We start from the raw sequence: 17,233 nt of genomic DNA on the forward strand, positions 1-17,233 counted from the left end.
AAGTATTGTAGGGAAAAAAAGAATGTTTTAACAAGCCAGCTACACCTGCTGCTTGATGTTTGTAGTGGGACCGGAGTACTCATGCTTTCCCTTTTAATAGAACCACACAAGTGTAACATTTGCAAGGAGTTATTAACTATATTGGGGACGCAGGTGGCGCTGTGGGTTAAAGCCTCAGCGCCTAGGACTTGCCGATCGAAAGGTCAGCGGTTCGAATCCCTGCGGCAGGGTGCGCTCCCGCTGCTCGGTCCCAGCGCCTGCCAACCTAGCAGTTCGAAAGCACCTCCGGGTGCAAGTAGATAAATAGGGACCGCTTACCAGCGGGAAGGTAAACAGCGTTTCCGTGTGCGGCTCTGGCTCGCCAGATGCAGCTTTGTCACGCTGGCCACGTGACCCGGAAGTGTCTCCGGACAGCGCTGGCCCCTGGCCTCTTGAGTGAGATGGGCGCACAACCCCAGAGTCTGTCAAGACTGGCCCGTACGGGCAGGGGTACCTTTACCTTTACCTATTAACTATATTGGGTGCAGGACATACAATTAGGTGATGTGGAATGATGACTATGAGATGACCCTTCTAAAAAAGGCTGGCACATCAGTTGACAGCTCTTAATGTTGGCCTTGTTAGAGCCCTTTCATTTTTATCCTTGGAGGTCTGAAATGGACTTTACATCCAGGTCAGGGTTGGTAAGACATGCATCTGTTTCCTCCCAGGTATTAGTTCCCAGGTTTTTCTCAGGTGTCTCTCCTGGGCTCAGCACAGACTATGGGAAATCATGAAGCAATGGGTGGGTATGTCACCTGCTTGAGACATGTGCAGAGAAAGCAGCACAGGGTAATTATAATTTGCTGTTACTATTTTGACTGGTTTTTAATTGGTGTGATTTTATCTTGATATTATTTGACTACCTGTCAGAAACTGCAGCGTTGCTATTGTTGCTGTTTTTAATCACCTTTCACATCTCTCAGGGTGATATATAATCCTACAATATACTGAATCAGACCCATGGATCCACCTGACTCCATACTGTCTGCACTGACTGGTAGTCATGCTCCATGGTTTCACACAGGGATATTCCTTGGCTATTTCAGACTGGATGTGATGGCTGTTAATGAAGCAAGCGCCTGCAAGTGTAGTGCATGCATTGCAGAGATGAAGGTCTTGCCCTTGTCTATCTATTTTCTGTTCTGTAAGCATGTAAAAATATATCTGTACTGACAGAAGGCATACACTAAATGCCTTATCAATTAATATTCAAGCCATGGTCCTGTGATTACCTTAAGTCAGTCAATAAATAATTAAAATTTTGTAATTCCAACCCTACATAACAGTTCAATATTGATTCACCTGAATGTTCCACTTCTGTTTCTTTTACCAAACAACAACATGATCACTTTCAGGATGTTTTTATATGTACTTTGTATATATGTAACCACCTAGACTATATTTTATATAGAAAGTCAGGGCAGAATGTCAGAAATAAATATGAGTATGAGCTGTACCAAAATGTTGCAGTGTATCCTTAGTGTTTGCTTGGTGTACAGTGGAAAGCCAGAAGTTCCTCTTCCAGGCATTAACTTTTGTTGCTTTATTATTTTTTCCTTGTCTTTATGCCTTCAATATTCTGAAGCTCCCAGGGCTGATTGTTGTTGTTTAAAGTCTTTTAAAGTTGGGTGCTTGCATACTTTTTATTTTCTGGTGGCCCAGTTTTACCTGTAAAGCAATTAGCACTTGACTATCCAAGTTTGTTCTTTGAGAGTATGATGTGCATTGGGATTGAATAGCATTTTGGTTGGCTGTAGTGAGACAAATGTTTAAATAACAAAAATTAAACAACCTTCCCTAGCATAAAGATTCAGAAGTGTAAAAAACTTCATCTATGTCTCTCTGTCATACAGCTGTTAACAGCTCAGGAGCTCTTCTTGGAAGCAAAGGAATGACCCTGCCTATAATGCGCATTCACACACAAACCCCAGTTTAGAAGAGGGCATTAAGATAAATCCCTCCTCTGAAAGAGTACGATGTGTGCCTCATTTCAAACAGTCAAGGGCAGATTTGATGCTTTCCTTTTTTGGCCATTGCCTCTATTGTTAGGAGGCTGACCCAGATCTTTTGTCTCCAATCTTGAGTGTGCTATGGCTGCAGAAGTAATGGAGGAAGTTATGTAAGGTAATCTAAGGAATTCTCCCTGCCCCAGCCTGCAAGGCAAGGCCTGCTGCCCAGCATTGCTTTTTTTTGCCCTCTGACACCTCTTGGAGCTGCTGAACCTCTGGAGCAACCTGGCTATCTGGCAGTGGGATCTGGGAGCTCTTTCCAGAGCTATGTGCCTGGTCCAAACACGAGTAGTATCTAGCACTAGCAGCAGAGACTTTAAGGGAACCCTGCAATGCCAACTTCTTATGAACAGCTGGTGCCAATAATATGTGGTGTAGTGATGCTATCCTAAAGTTGTTGGTCATATAACTATTTCCTAGATAGATATTTCTTCATTTGTCATTAGCTGTTTATTTCTCATATGTAGTGGCCCCTTTTTGCTCTCCATTCTTTGCTCCTTTCACAAACCAACCAGCTGTTGGGTGGAGGGAGGGAGATAGTATTTATTTTTAGTTGCCCACAGAACAACTTGGGTATTTTCGACTTTGCAGAATCATAGGTTCTGTCTTCTGTGTGTTTTTCTTTCTTGCTTATGGTGACAGGAATTCAGACTGCTGTGAGTGAAGAGCTCCTCCACCTGGGGCACAGAGGCAGTGTGGTATTTATCTCTTCTCCATGCTTGTGTGGTCATTGTGTGCATCCCACTTGCCAAACTTCTTCAGGGAGTTTTGGGCAGCAAGAAGTGGTGATGTGGCATCTCTGTCTTTTCTGTCTTACTATGCCATCTCCCCGAGATGCGTACTTACGTCGCTGTGCTTGGAAAGCTGTTTCTCTGTGCTTTTCTGTAAGATCGGAGGCCATTATTTCCATGTGCGAATGAATAATGTTTTCTTAAAATATGAAACAACCTAGGCTTCACTCAGACATACTCATTTTTGTTAGGTAAAGATGGGAAGGTACAGTAGCTGTGCCTGTCCATTAAAATAATTCTAAAATCAAAACATTAGGGTAACAATTTTCATTATATCCCAACTAAAAAGTCACAAAGCAGTAATCATATTTTTACATTCTGCAGAGCTAGATATTCATTGAAAGGGAAAAAAGCTATTTTGCGGAGGGTGGGGAGAGAGAAAAGCATATGTCCCCTAGGGTATGCGGAAAATGTTGTGAAGTCTGAATTTTGCAACAGTTCATTTGAAGTACAGTCATACCTTGGATCCTAAACGCCCTGGAAATTGCACGTTTTGGCTCCCCAACGCCGCAAACCTGGAAGTGATTGTTCCAGTTTGCAAATGTTCTTTTGGAACCCGAACGTCCAATGGGGTTTCAAATGTTTTGGAAGTCAAACGGACTTCTGGAACGGATTCTGTTCAACTTCCAAGGTATGACCATACATGAGCGGTTATGCAGACTTTGACAACTTTGCTTATCTGGGAGTAATCTCCATTGCAATTAGTAAGGCTTACTTTTGAGTAGACACGTATAGGGTAATAATAATAATAATAATAATAATAATAATAATAATAATAATAATAGTTGCACAACATTAGGTGACAAAGCAGATTTCAAGTTGCCCCATGGGCTGTAAGGCCAAAGAGAGGACAATTTACCATTTGAGAATATAAATTTGGGCCAACCTCTTAGCAACTGCTGAGGGTAAATATCTAACATGCAAGGTAATTTTTCTTTGACTTCAGCAGCATCACAGCATTCCTTTCTTTGGTCAACATGCTAATGTTGGGCTTTGTTGGCTGATGGCTCTGCCCAGAGTTTTGGTGGGAGAAATAGCCCGTGGCCTCCGCATACCCACCAACAATCCTTCCTGCAATAATGCTTGGCAGGTGCATTTCATCTTGCATCAGAAGATCTTGCTTTGCAGTTTGTACTGTTCACGGCCCTTCATGGTGTAGCACTCCGCTTCATCACATGCTAATCTTCCCCTCATCTCATCCCTGCCTGGCACCTGCTCTGCTTGTTAATAATTTCCTGCTTTGTTGCAGAGGGAAGATTCTTCAGTGGAAAACGGCCCAGCTTGCCGGGGGCACGTCAGCTTCCCATGGTACAGAAGTTGGTGGACTCTTTGGCCCAGCTACAAGAGGAAAAGTTGCAGCTGCAGCAAGAGTTGTTGCTGCTGCAGGAAAAGCTTTCTGCGCAAGAGAGCAGCCAACTCAGTCAGACTGTACAGCTGCAGAACCAGGTATGTTGTCATTCAGGCTCCTTGTAGCGGGACAACATGCATCTCTGCTAGCTATTTTTCTGGGAGCAGCTTGTGGAATCCTTGCCTCATCCTGGATGGCATTCTAGATTAGTCATCCCATCCCAGGATTTGTGTCAGTAAAGTAATTGCGTCATTATAGGACCCCCCCCCAAAAAAAAAATACATGGAGAGACCATGCTGTGTGCTTGTGATGTTTTTTTCTGCAAAAGCAGTACCTGTGTGTAGTACTTTTTTGAATTCCCTAGTAAGAAACTTTAGAATGGACCTTTAAGAGCACTTCACAATCTGCTCAGTATTTTACCATCCTGAATAAGTTCATGCCATCCACAAATTTGGATACTTGCAGTTTTAGAACAAAAATAAGAAGGCTTAATCTTACCCTACCCCACTAAAAGGTAAACACCAAAACAGGCCAGAATCTTTCCACATCACGATTAAATTAAGATCCTTAAACAGTGAAAAGTAATGTTTCCACCCAGTGAGCTGACATTGTTGGCTGCAGGAGGGTTTCTCTGGGGAAAGCATTCCACAATTGGGGAATCACCACTGAAAATGCCTTTTGAACTTGTGTTTCAAAAAAGACCCTTAGCATTCACTTTTTCAGTGTGGTCTTAAATAAGCCTTTTTCTTTCCCTCCCTCTCTCTTTTAGTGTGGTTTAAAGCTAACCTACAAACTGTTTTGTACTGTTTCTGCTATGGACAAATACTGTATTTATTCTTAATTGTTCTATTATTTTAAATAAGCCACCTGTATAGTTTTATTGATGGTCAGTCTTATAAATTTAAGAAACTTAACTGTCAAGTACATCTGTTTTCCTTCCAACGTGGAAGTGTTATGTATTTAAAGCTACCTTTCTGCGTTGGTAGACAGAAAGTCTGAAGGACCAACTCCTGGAGCAAGCACAGGAAATGAACAGGCTCCATTCCGTGTTGGTGAGCTACATAAGCTTCTTTGCACTGCTAACATCTCTGAAAGACTTTCTTCCATAATACATGTATCATGAAAACATTTACATGTAGGCTAAACTATAAACAGAGGAAGTAACTGCTGTTGAACTCCTTTCTGAGTAGGAATGCATGTTACGGCAACAATACTTGTGTGTGTGTGTGTGTGCGCGCGCGCACGTATGTACAGCTTTGGATTTCTTTACCCCAACTAGGGGATGGTGCTCATGTATGTGACTAAAATTGTTCTGAATGGCTTTTGCAATTATGTGAAGCAAAACCCTGAAGGTGGCTTAGCACAAGGTTACAAGTTTTGCAAGTTAAATGTGGTGAATTTGACCCACATTGACCTCCATGTTTCGTGAGGTCTCCCCAAAAAAGCATTGCAAGCAACCTGTTTGCTGGTGTTTATGGAAATTCAACATGCTCCTATAAACAGCTGAGTTCATCACACTTTGCTTATTGATTTGGCCTAGGCAGGAAGGACTGTGGATTCTCCCACTCTTGAGTTACTTTGCTGAAATCCCCCTCCTTCCCATTGGAAAGGTTAATCCTGTTATCATGCAGATTTTCTCTTAGTGTTTATAATCCTTGCTTTACAGTAGTGATATGCTCCCCATCATAAAGATGTGCAAGTTCAGTTCTTTCCGCCTGATAAGAATTTCTTCTTGATGCTGGGGGTGGGGAAGCACAGGGCCACTCCATTTGGAAACACCTGAGGGAGATGTATAAGCTTAGAGACCCTGCCTGGTGTCTGCTTTTCTGAAGGAAAAAAGAGCTGAAGAGGAGTTGCCCATAAACAGCAGGAACCAAAATGCACCCAGCATTGAAAAACACATGCAGGAAACAAAATGAATATGTAATAAGTACAACACAGATATGTTAATAATTGAATAACAAAAGCAATAGTCCACACAATGCAAAATGCCAAGTGTACAAATTATAAGGGTGTTACCAGCACTGGTGGGTGTGAAGGAAAATGGCAATTAACCCACCTACACACAGTACTGCTAGATCAATTCAACTAAATTTATTGAGAGAGTTTGCAAACAAAGTGTAGCCGGTGAGTCATTTTTCTGGGAACGTAGGGAGATGCCTTGTGCCACAACAGCCCATTGGTCTATCTAGCTCAGTGTTGTCCACACTGACTGGCCATGGCTTTCTGCAAGAAAAGCATGCGCTTTGCCTCTGAGCTATATTCCTTCCTCTGACTGGGACCCTCTAGAAGTCTCCTGGTGTCTTCAAAAGACAGTATTCCTGCATCTAATAGTCTAGATACTTACTAATTTGACTGCACCCAAACAAAAAATAGAGGCAACAAATTTATAATTAAAGCCAATTTAATTATAAGAGTGAATGTGGGATGTTAACTGCACATCCAATCAGATCTCATAGTAAGCATTCCTTTTTTTGAATTTATTTATATTAATTAGGCACAGGTGACAGTGCTTCTGTAGCTGGTAACTTATTAGAGGAGGAATGATCCACTCATATATATATATTGCCTGTTTGTTCTGCTCAAACAAATGGCATGTTTTTGAACATAGATACCTTTGGGAGTTGGTGGGGTGGAAACTTTTTTTATAAATCAATCAATCAATCAATCAATCAATCAATCACACTGTTAATTTTTTCAGTGGAAAACTTTCAAGCTTTTCTTGTGATTTCCCTCAGGTCCAGTAGGTGTCTTGGTAGTTAAAGTAGTAAAATTGCTCATAATGCATAGGTTCCTCTAACACCCTGCCTGCCTCCCATGCCCTTTTTTTAGGGTGGCACAGATCTGGAGAAGCACCGGGACCTTTTGGTTGCAGAAAATGTGCGTCTGAAACAAGAGATGAAGATGTGTGAGGCGCAACTGCAGGAGCTCAAGAAGAAGCATCCTGTGAAATGCGTGAACTGCGAGCACAGCCAGGTAAAAAGAGTTGCTTCTTCTTTCTGCTGGGGTGGGGCTGCAGGCTGCTCAGCTGCAGTCATGTTCATTATATGCTATATTCATTCCTCCCTGTTTACTACTCAGGAGAATGTGAAGTTGCAGGAAAAGCTGGCCCAACTAAAGCAAGAAGCAGAAGAGGTGAAAGGGCGCCTGTCGGAGCTGGACCTAGAAGTGGAGCAGAAAACCAATCGCCTGGCTGAGGTGGAGCTCCGGCTGAAAGACTCCCTAGCAGAGAAGGCAGAGGAAGAAGAGCGGCTCAGCCGCAGACTGAGGGATAGCCAGGAGACAATAGCCAGCCTCAAAGCCCAGCCTCAGCAGATTAAGGTGAGGCAGAATAGCTTGCTGTGAAGGCTTTAGTCCATGAGTTTCCTCAAAGTGAAACTGCTTGAAGAGTCATCAGTCCCCAGAAGAGCTTCAGTCAGAGATCCAGAGTATCTCTTATAAGCTGCCCTCAAGTAGAGTTGTAGAGTGGGAAAGGACCCTAAAAGTAATCTATAATGAACTGTGGCCGTGTCTCACTTCTGTAGCTGTGTTTCTTGCTTTTCCTCCCCCAGTATGTAATCAAGACTGTGGAAGTCGAGTCCTCAAAGACCAAGCAGGCCCTCTGTGAAGCCCAGTCCCGGAACCAGTACTTGCAAGACCAAGTTGGGATGCAGAGACAGGTGCTGAAAGAGATGGAACAGCAGCTGCAGAACTCTCAGAAAGCAGCAGTGCAGCTCAGAGCTCAGGTGAGCACTTTCTGAGTGTAGAAAAAGAGAGAGAGGCAGAGCTCAGGCAACTTGTTCAAAATGATGCAGGTGGAAAGAACAGGAAGCGCTAAGGGTGCTTCTTCATTTGTTGGTGCTTTCTTCTCTGCTTTTGGTCCCTTGCAAGAGACTTATGCATTCTTTAGCTTCTAGGTCCCCCTCTTGCTGTACTTCTGCAGCAGTATCCTCTTCCTCCTCTCTGGGCTCTCTACCTGCTGCTCCAGGGCCCTCTTTCCAGTTCTCTCTCTCAAGCCTCACTGGTGTGCCCAGGGAGGATCATTTGCAACCTGGCCCTGGGTCCTAATACCTTCCTATCAGCAGCAGAAGGCACTCTCTTGATGGATGTTAGAGGAGGGATAGGGGAGAAATTCCATTAAGTTTGCATTTAAAGGCAAACCTGCCACATTCATGCTCCCTGAAACCATACATGAACTGAAACAGTTGTCCTTTGAAATTCTCACAATTCTCATATTTTTAGTATGGTTCTCTACCAAGTAATGTGTACAAAAATTCATATACTAGGATAATGTTTGCACACAAATGCATATATCTCTGAAAATAACATACAAATATAATTTTATTAGGGGAAATTGCACACAAAAATGTGTGTCATAAGAAGAAATTCAGGTTAAAATGCTGGTGGATGTTCATAAGATTATTACAGTGGTACCTCGGGTTACATACGCTTCAGGTTACATTCGCTTCAGGTTATAGACTCCACTAACCCAGAAATATTACCTCGGGTTAAGTACTTTGCTTCAGGATGAGAACAGAAATCATGCTCCAGCGGCGTGGCGGCAGCAGGAGGCCCCATTAGCTAAAGTGGTGCTTCAGGTTAAGAACAATTTCAGGTTAAGAACAGACCTCCAGAACGAATTAAGTTCTTAGCCCTAGGTACCACTGTATTATTTTAAAAAAACTGCAAACCCATGTAGAAATGTGGGTAACTGAACATAAGATTGGAAAAATGAAAAAAAGAGAGGAACTGATTGGAGAGATTTGCCTGCCCTAGAGGGGAGGGAAAGTGGTAGCCTGGCCTCTTTACCCTGACAGGTTCCTTTGCTGTGTTTCCTAGGTTACGTTGTATGAGTCTGAGTTGGAGCGGGCCCACGAGCAGATGCTGGAGGAGATGCAGAACATGGAGGAGGACAAGAATCGAGCCATTGAAGAAGCATTTGCTCGAGCCCAGGTAGAAATGAAAGCTGTCCACGAGAACCTGGCAGGTGAGTATCTTCAAGCTGGCCAAACATTTCTCTCAAGGGCCTGGTTTGGCTTTTGAAGAAGCAGCTGCCTTCAGTTCAGAGATCATTTGAACCAGCATCTGCCTTAATGGTGGTTTTGTTTAAGGAGGAGAAACGCTTTTTGCAAATGAAAATGGGAAAATGTATGAGTCTGTAGCATTGCCTTAATGTACATTTATTCATCTCCGTAGGAGTGAGGACAAATCTCCTGACTCTCCAGCCAGCTCTTCGAACCCTTACAAATGATTACAATAGCCTGAAGCGGCAGGTCAAAGAATTTCCTGTTCTTCTCCAAGAAGCCCTACAGAGTGCCAAGGCTGAGGTCAGTCCAGCAGCAAGATTGTCCTACTTCCAAATCTCAGGGCTGATTCCCGTCCTCTAAATGGTGTGGTGCTGCACCTTCCCTGTTAGTTGTAAAGTTCCTTTTTAATTATGAGTGGCTCAGTTGAGGTGGGAAGATCTGGATGAGATGAGGAGGAGTAAGATTCTCCACCTCGCAGAGTGTGACATATTCCCCTTAACTCTTTTGTCCTTTCTTCAAAGATTGGCCAAGCCATTGAAGAGGTCAACAGTACAAATGAGGAGCTCCTGAGGAAATACCGCAGAGAACTGCAGCTCCGGAAGAAATGTCACAATGAACTTGTGCGGTTGAAAGGTCTGTGGGTCCCTATGTATGGGTTCCTTGAGGGCATGGCATAGATGCCACTTGACAGCTGAGGCTATCTGATAGGAAGCTGAGGTGGTGTTTTCTGGGGTTCCCAGCTTGAGAGTTGGGGGAGCCTTTGCGGTGGAAACATCTTGCTATCTCTTATGCAAGGGATGTTCATTGTGGCTCAGGTGGTTTTGCTGATGGCTGTCTGGATTTGCACACATTCTGCTTCACCAAAAACAAGGTTCTGGAACCTTGGCCTGCCCCTAAATGCCATTAGGAAAGATGGTTCTTTTGGAATATAGCCTAGTGGTTGAGATAACCATCAGCCACTGTGATTCTCTGTGGGGTGGCCTAGGAGCCTAGAAGCCAGCTGTTCTCAGATTTATAAAGCTATAATTTCCCTTTAAGGCAATATCCGTGTGTTTGGTCGTGTTCGGCCAGTATGTAAAGAGGATGGCGATGGGCCAGAAGCTGCCAGTGCGGTGACATTTGACCCTGATGATGATGCCATCTTGCATCTGATGCATAGAGGGAAGCTGGTATCATTTGAACTTGACAAGGTTTTCCCTCCTGAAGCAACACAGGAAGATGTAAGTATAGTCACGGTGTTCTCCTGTTAAGTTAGCAAGAATGTCTGCTGGGTGAGAGAAGGAGGAACGTAGCTCAAAGGGAAACGTCTCATTTGTTGAGTTACTTAACTAGGTAGGAATGTGTTTACCAGCAGGCAAATTAGACATGTTGCTGTTGCTGCAGTGTCTCATCTTCCTCCTTTACTCTATATGTAAAGAGGTTGTGATTCATTTAGTTTGGACTTAGTAGTCTCATGGATATGTATGAGCCTGGTGGCAGCAGAGCAAAGTACTCTGCCAATGCCTTACGCAAACTTTGTTTTTTAAAGGTCTTCCGGGAAGTTCAAGCCCTGATCACATCCTGCATTGATGGTTACAATGTTTGCATTTTCGCCTATGGCCAGACAGGTGCCGGCAAGACATACACAATGGAGGTGAGCTGCTTTTCAGTTCCTTTTTAAACGATTTTGCAGTTCCCATAGCCCAGTTGTGGGGTTGTTCAGCTAGTGCTAAATGCCTATCTATTTGGGGGTGGGGACTGAATATAAAGCCCGTATTACGTGTCTGCGAGTGTGTTTCCAAGTTCAGTTCAAGGTGGTGGCTCTCACCTTTTAAAGGTGTCCTTGGGCCCACATATCTTGGGGAGCATCTTTTCCCTTATGAACGTCCCCAGTTATTCACACCAACCCAGGAGGTCTTGCCCCATTTGGCAAGTCCCTAAAATGTGGCCCTGCAGCTGCTCAATGCTCTTCCAAAGGTTTTTCAGGCTGCATCATTGTGCAGTTTTAGGTTACAAAAAAACCCACTCCTTCCTGCTCTTACTCATTACAGGGGTGGAGTATACAGGAAAGGGTTACCTCTTCTTTTGGAAGGCAGTGTCAAAACTAGGAGTCAATAAATCTGGTTACCTGTGGTCAACTGGAAAAGGAGGGAACCTTCTCACCAGTCTTGATTCCTCCTTCACTGGATGAGCAGGGTTAATCCTTTGCTCCCACTTGCTCTGCCTCAAGGGGTAGGAGTGGTCCAATTTCCTTTCATTCTTTTGAAAACACCAGTTGCTATTTAGGCTTTCTGGCTGCTGTTTGGGGCAGACTGTGTTGTATAGTGTTTCCATGTTTGCTGAGGGGGATTTGTGGTATAGAGTTCAAAATACTACCTTTTAGCCTATATAAGGTTTTATTGTTTTTGCATTTTTACAAAAAAACTGTGTGTCCCCCACTGCTGGGGATGGCAGGGAGATGGATATAGGGAAGGTAAATTGATGACTGCACTGCAGTGAGTCAGTGATGGTGTGCTGGACTGCCTGGCATGAGCATGTGTGTGCGTGCGCGCGCGCACACACACACACACACACACACACTTTCTGGTGTTCCTTTCTTCTTATGTAATGTTAATTCATTGAAGGAACATGATGTCCCTTCCATTTTCCTCACCAGGGAACTCCCGAAAACCCAGGAATCAACCAGCGGGCACTGCAGCTTCTCTTCTCAGAAGTGCAGGCAAAAGCCTCCGACTGGAACTACCAGATCACTGTCAGTGTGGCTGAGATCTACAACGAAGCCCTCAGGTAACCGCAGGATGCCAAAGACTTCTCAGTCCCTAGATTCAAAACCCTAGGGTTTTGAATGTCCCAGTAAACAATTTCAGTGGCAGTGGTGGAACAGCTTGTGCTTTCTGCAGGAGAAGCGACCCCGCCCCATGTAACAAGGGAATGCTTCAGGAAAGTCCAACCTTCTGGCTCCAGTGGTGTTGATGGATGTGCCGATAGGCAGTTTTAATATTCCTATTCAGATGCTCTGGAAACTAGCTCTGGTGTTGAAGCAAGTTTCGGAACTGAGCCCCGAGACAGAATTAGCTCTTGCAGTGGCAACTCTGTTCACCTGTTTTCAGAATTTAGTTCCTCTTGGGTAGCTGCTCTCTTAGCCAAGGCAGTTCATTGTGACTCGTTAGAATTTGTTCAGCTAAAAAAATTCCTTTGACTGAGGAATACTTGTTCCATGGTTCTTCCCTCCTTCCCTCCATTAGCTGTTCTCTGCCTCTGTTCAAAGCACTTGGAATGGTGTTGGTATTGGACACTCTTAGGTTGAAGAACACTGTCCTCCTGCAATTTGTAACTTGGGAAGGAAGAAATAGCTCTTTAGCTAAGGGACCTGATCCTGCTGCAAGAGAACCAATGTGGGGGTTTTCTTTCAGCAATCAAATATTGGGTGTCTTATTTGTTACTGTTTCTTCGGCAACTGTCTCTCACCTACTGCACCCCTAACCCATCTTTCTATGCTGGAAAAGTGTCCTTTTGGAGCACATAGCCTTACAAAGATTTTGCTTGCCTCTCTCTTTCAGAGACCTGCTTGGAAAGGAGCCACAGGAGAAGTTGGACATCAAACTGTGCCCAGATGGTAGTGGACAGCTCTATGTGCCAGGCCTGACAGAGTTCCCTGTGCACTGTGTAGAAGACATCAACCAGGTTAGAAAACGGGCAAGGCGGCTTCACTTTAAATAGCAAGTCAACCACCCCCCAGTCTAGGTCCAGGTGAGGGAAGTTCAGAAAGGCTCACTTCTGTAAATGAGATTTACAGGAAAAATAAATGAAGAATTTTAATGAGTATTTTATGACACAAGTACCAGAAACTGCTTTGATTGATAGGATAGGATTATATAAAAATGTGATGTGGGCAGTATTGTGTGCGTTGCACTGTGAAGCTGAGTTTACTGTGCAGCCTGCATCTTTTTTCCTGTTTCTTGGGCTTTGAGTTTTCAGCTGTAACAAATCTTAAGGACTTCCACTGACTGTGTGGTGCCAGGGAAGTTCTGCAAAGGCACTCTCTGCTGCTCAGGCATCCTGCTGCCCTCTGAATGGGCGCCAAGTGCCTGGGATGGTGGTCAGAGAGGGAGGCCTATGTGAGAACTGGCTGCTGAAGACAGGTGTGGCTTGTCCATCTTTCTCTCTCTGTGCACTTATTCTAGGTCTTTGAATTTGGTCATATCAACCGAGTGACTGAAAGCACCTACTTGAACGAGCACAGCTCCCGATCTCACGCCCTCCTGATTATCACAGTGAGGGGAATTGATTACAGCACAGGAATACGAACCACAGGTTGGTAGAAATTTACTCCTAGTTGTTGTCAACCATGAAGGAAACATGGTCTCCTAACCTAGGTTGTAAGTGAATCACATAAGAAACAGATATGACAATTAATTTTGTAGATGATAGCCAAATGACAATGTAGCTCAGGCCGGTTGATACTTGAGACAAGGTCCAGGAGAGGTCCATGCAGTGAGCCACCAGGTTTAATTGAGCAGAATAAATTGTAAGAAACATTACTGGGCATCACTTTGGCTGGTAGCCAGGGATAGTTCCTTTGCATTGTGTTTGCCACCGTTGTGGACAAACCAGTAACTGAACCCTTGGGTTCTCGACCACCAGTTTCTACATGCAGTCAAGCTCTTTGGTTTCTTGGTGATCTTAGAAGGGTGCTTGATCATCGATGGCTCTGGCTGTTGTTTGCCAAGACCCAAAGTCTTGTTGAATACTAATAGCTCAGTCCTAAACATATTTATTAGCAAGTAAGTATGCTCAGGATTGTAGTTCAAGTGTGCCTGACTTCTTTCCCCCTAGGGAAGCTGAATTTGGTCGATCTGGCAGGATCTGAGCGTGTGGGGAGGTCTGGTGCAGAGGGGAGCAGGCTGCGTGAGGCTCAGTACATCAACAAATCGCTCTCAGCTTTGGGAGATGTGATCTATGCCCTGCGTTCCCGCCAGGGCCATGTGCCATTCCGCAACTCCAAGCTGACCTACCTGCTTCAAGACTCTCTCAGTGGTGACAGCAAGACCCTCATGATGGTCCAGGTGGGTGCTGCCATAATGGGGGGGGGGGCCTTTCAAGTGACACATAATGAATTGCATATTCAGTGTATTTGGTGCAGTGTGATGCGCCTACTTCTCCTTGAGAGCTATGCCATTCCTGGATGTTGTTTTTTGCTATATTTTTATTTATTTTCAATAATATCTGGATACGGAATAAAAAACGTATTCAGCAGTCCAGATGCTTGTTATTTTAAAGTTAGTAACGGTTATTGCAAAAGATTGACAAATGCAATACATAAGTAACAATAGAACAAATAACTATTTCCAGCCCCCACCACAAATAAAATTCTTTGTTAGCAATCTACACACAGTGTATCGTATCGTATTGTATTGTCCAGAACAACACTTTAGCAAAAAGGCCGTTCCTGTTTTGACTGCCATGTGCAGTTGTGCATGCAACAACTGGTGTAAGTTCCCTGCCTGCACTGTTTGGATATCTAAAAAATGTTTTGTGTGCTTGGCTGTGTAATCTCAGCCCTGGAGCATTCCCCACCCCCGCCTAAGAAAAAAAGAAAAACCCAGCATAACCCAAAGTTGCAAAGGACAGCAAGACTCCTTCTGTTTCTCTCCCTGCTTTCCATCCCATGCACCTTTGGGGAAAGGGGACAAACAGCATAGATCTATAAGCGGGAGGCATCAGCAGGAGCTCACCACTTCTCCCTCGGTTCTTTCAGCTTTAAATATGGATAATCATGAATGTTCCCTTTTCCCTCCCTGGTCAGGTCTCTCCTGTGGAGAAAAATACAAGTGAGACACTCTGTTCCCTTAAGTTTGCTGAGAGGGTTCGCTCTGTTGAACTGGGCTGTGGCTCTCGGAGGACAGAATTGGGCTCCTGGACCAGTCAGGAGCACTTAGAGGTAACTGGCCCTCATTGGTTTCATCCTGCTTTCTTATGCAGGAGTGTATCTTTGGGCTTATTCTTGCTTCATACTTTGCCTACAGGGAAGTGCTTTTGGTATAATCTGGACACCAGGCAGGTGCTGTTTGGGTGATCTAGTGTAAATAATAACCTACAAGGCCTTTTTCACTTCAGATTTCTTATTTCTTAGGTAAACAGAAGTAGATATGAGGGGAAATCAGCCAAAACAAATGTATCATGATGTAGTATATAATACTTTTAGTTTGATAAGTTTGCTGTATTCTCTTATGACTTTGTATGTCATATTGAGGGCCGGCCCACCCATGAGACAAGGTGAGACAACCGCATCAGGCAGTAGGATCCACAGGGGCAAACCCCAATGCTGATCTTCCTTACCCCCTTGTTCCTGATGTAGATCTTCCTTGGTGCCATTTGGGGTCTACCTCAGGTGCCAAAATGTCTTGGGTGGGCCCTGGTTATATTGGCTTAACACAAAATCAGTTATTGTGTATGTTACTGCACCAAGTTTGGTGTTTTACAGCTTCTATTTTGGAAATGTGATATTGGTTGTACGTACTGCTAAAATCATTCTCATATAAAAATAAAACCAGAAACCTCCACAAAGTTAACATAAAATGTTGCAAACTCCTGTGGCGGCTCTTCTAGGCAGACTCATCATCAGTCACAGCACAGCCCTGCATCCGAAGTCAGTCTTCTCCTCGGACTCGGCGAGCGAGTTCACTCCGGGCAAGACTCCAGACGTCAGGTAAGACTTGCATAGAAGCCGGCTCTTCCTTTTGCTCCTCAGGGCACTCTGACTCTCCCAGAGATTCTGAGACACAGTGATGCTCTCTGGGTTTTCATGTAGAGGTGAGCTGAATTCCACAACTGGTGCCTCTGGACACTCAGAGTGTGTGTGCATGTGCATTTGCCAAACAATTTCAAAACTATTTTGAAGATGAGGCCTGCAACAGGGCAAGCCCTCTCCTCACTGCTGCTGTGTAATCATCCAGGGGTAGGAGGGAGGAAGAAGCAGCATAATAGAGGTATCAGGAAGGGTGCAGTAAACAGGAGGCTGATGTCTCATTTACCAAAAGATGTCAAGGCACACAAATAGGCCTTGAAACATCCCTCAAGGAAGCAGATCAGACAACCCTCCTGTTCCAGCCACCCCTCCATTCTGTATATACTGTAGGTAGGGGTGGCAGTAGAGAGTGGGATTGATTTGGACCAGGATGGATGCTGGGTGCTTAGAAAATCTTCTGGCTGCTCATGTTCATGAGTAGTGGCTTTCTGCTCTTCCCGGGGCAAATCAGGTCACAATGGCAGGGGAGGGATGGGTGCATAGAACATCAAGTGTATTCCAGGAGAAGCACAGAGTGTAGGGAGCCCTCTAGACAACATTCATCTCCATGCACCTTTGCTTTGAGATCAGCTATCCTCATTTACAATTAGAACAGAGATAGTCCTTTTGCCTCCAGCCTCAAATCCATCATTTGCCAGGCACACTCCATGTTCATAAACTTTTCTAGGAAGTTCAAGGATTAGAATTGCTCTTGTTGGATCAAATCGAAGGTTCCAGCAGCCATGCTGGACAGCCAGATGCTGTGAGTAAACTCATCAAGACATGATGGTGTCACCCAGCACCAAGCAGCTAATTGTTCATTAATGCAGTACACGCCCGGCTGCTTTTCCTCTTAATTTATAAGTGTGGGGATGCAAAACAAACCTGTTGTCCCATTTGATTTCAGCCTGGAATTAAGAGAAGCTCTGTCTGCCTCCAGGTGAGTGTGGACAGGTGCTGGGTGCTGGAGACTAAGCTGCTTAGCAAGGTGAAGGGCTATGCTTTGGCCAGGGAGGCAGGGAATGGGCACAACCTCTCCTGCTTTCTTGGGGGTCAGGGCTTGTAGTTGATGGCATTTTCACATCTGCAGAATCTGGGAAGTGGCACTGAACCTTGAGAACTTAAGTTTCCACCTTTATTTTACTTTTTAAAGCATGTTTGGATTGCTTGTAACCATGGAGGTGTATTACGAAACCTCTAGCATTCTAGGGATGGAGCCTCTGGGCACTGTATGATAACTCTTCTTTGATCTAATTGTATACTGTACTTAA

At 44.4% G+C, this 17,233-nt stretch overlaps 1 protein-coding gene across 22 annotated transcripts in view; it reads left to right on the plus strand.

Annotated features, from left to right (window-relative positions):
* KIFC3 (kinesin family member C3) overlaps positions 1–17,233 on the plus strand; it is a 34,828-nt gene that overhangs the window by 15,322 nt on the left and 2,273 nt on the right. For 13 of the 22 annotated variants that reach the window (XM_083751359.1, XM_083751361.1, XM_083751360.1 and 10 more), the window contains 16 exons: positions 4,092–4,288; positions 5,177–5,242; positions 7,023–7,166; positions 7,272–7,511; positions 7,742–7,915; positions 9,009–9,156; positions 9,366–9,496; positions 9,718–9,829; positions 10,235–10,416; positions 10,725–10,829; positions 11,832–11,962; positions 12,736–12,859; positions 13,360–13,489; positions 14,012–14,241; positions 14,982–15,116; positions 15,785–15,884. In XM_083751359.1, coding sequence (XP_083607485.1) covers positions 4,092–4,288; positions 5,177–5,242; positions 7,023–7,166; positions 7,272–7,511; positions 7,742–7,915; positions 9,009–9,156; positions 9,366–9,496; positions 9,718–9,829; positions 10,235–10,416; positions 10,725–10,829; positions 11,832–11,962; positions 12,736–12,859; positions 13,360–13,489; positions 14,012–14,241; positions 14,982–15,116; positions 15,785–15,884 — 2,349 coding nt within the window. Of the gene's footprint in view, positions 1–2,693; positions 2,750–4,091; positions 4,289–5,176; positions 5,243–7,022; positions 7,167–7,271; positions 7,512–7,741; positions 7,916–9,008; positions 9,157–9,365; positions 9,497–9,717; positions 9,830–10,234; positions 10,417–10,724; positions 10,830–11,831; positions 11,963–12,735; positions 12,860–13,359; positions 13,490–14,011; positions 14,242–14,981; positions 15,117–15,784; positions 15,885–16,869; positions 16,903–17,233 lie in introns of all 22 variants that reach the window. The other 9 variants (XM_083751346.1, XM_083751345.1, XM_083751358.1 and 6 more) reach the window with 3 other exon arrangements.

This window comes from Podarcis gaigeae (genome assembly GCF_964106915.1).
Source record: "Podarcis gaigeae genome assembly, chromosome: 8".
Lineage (NCBI taxonomy): Eukaryota > Metazoa > Chordata > Lepidosauria > Squamata > Lacertidae > Podarcis > Podarcis gaigeae.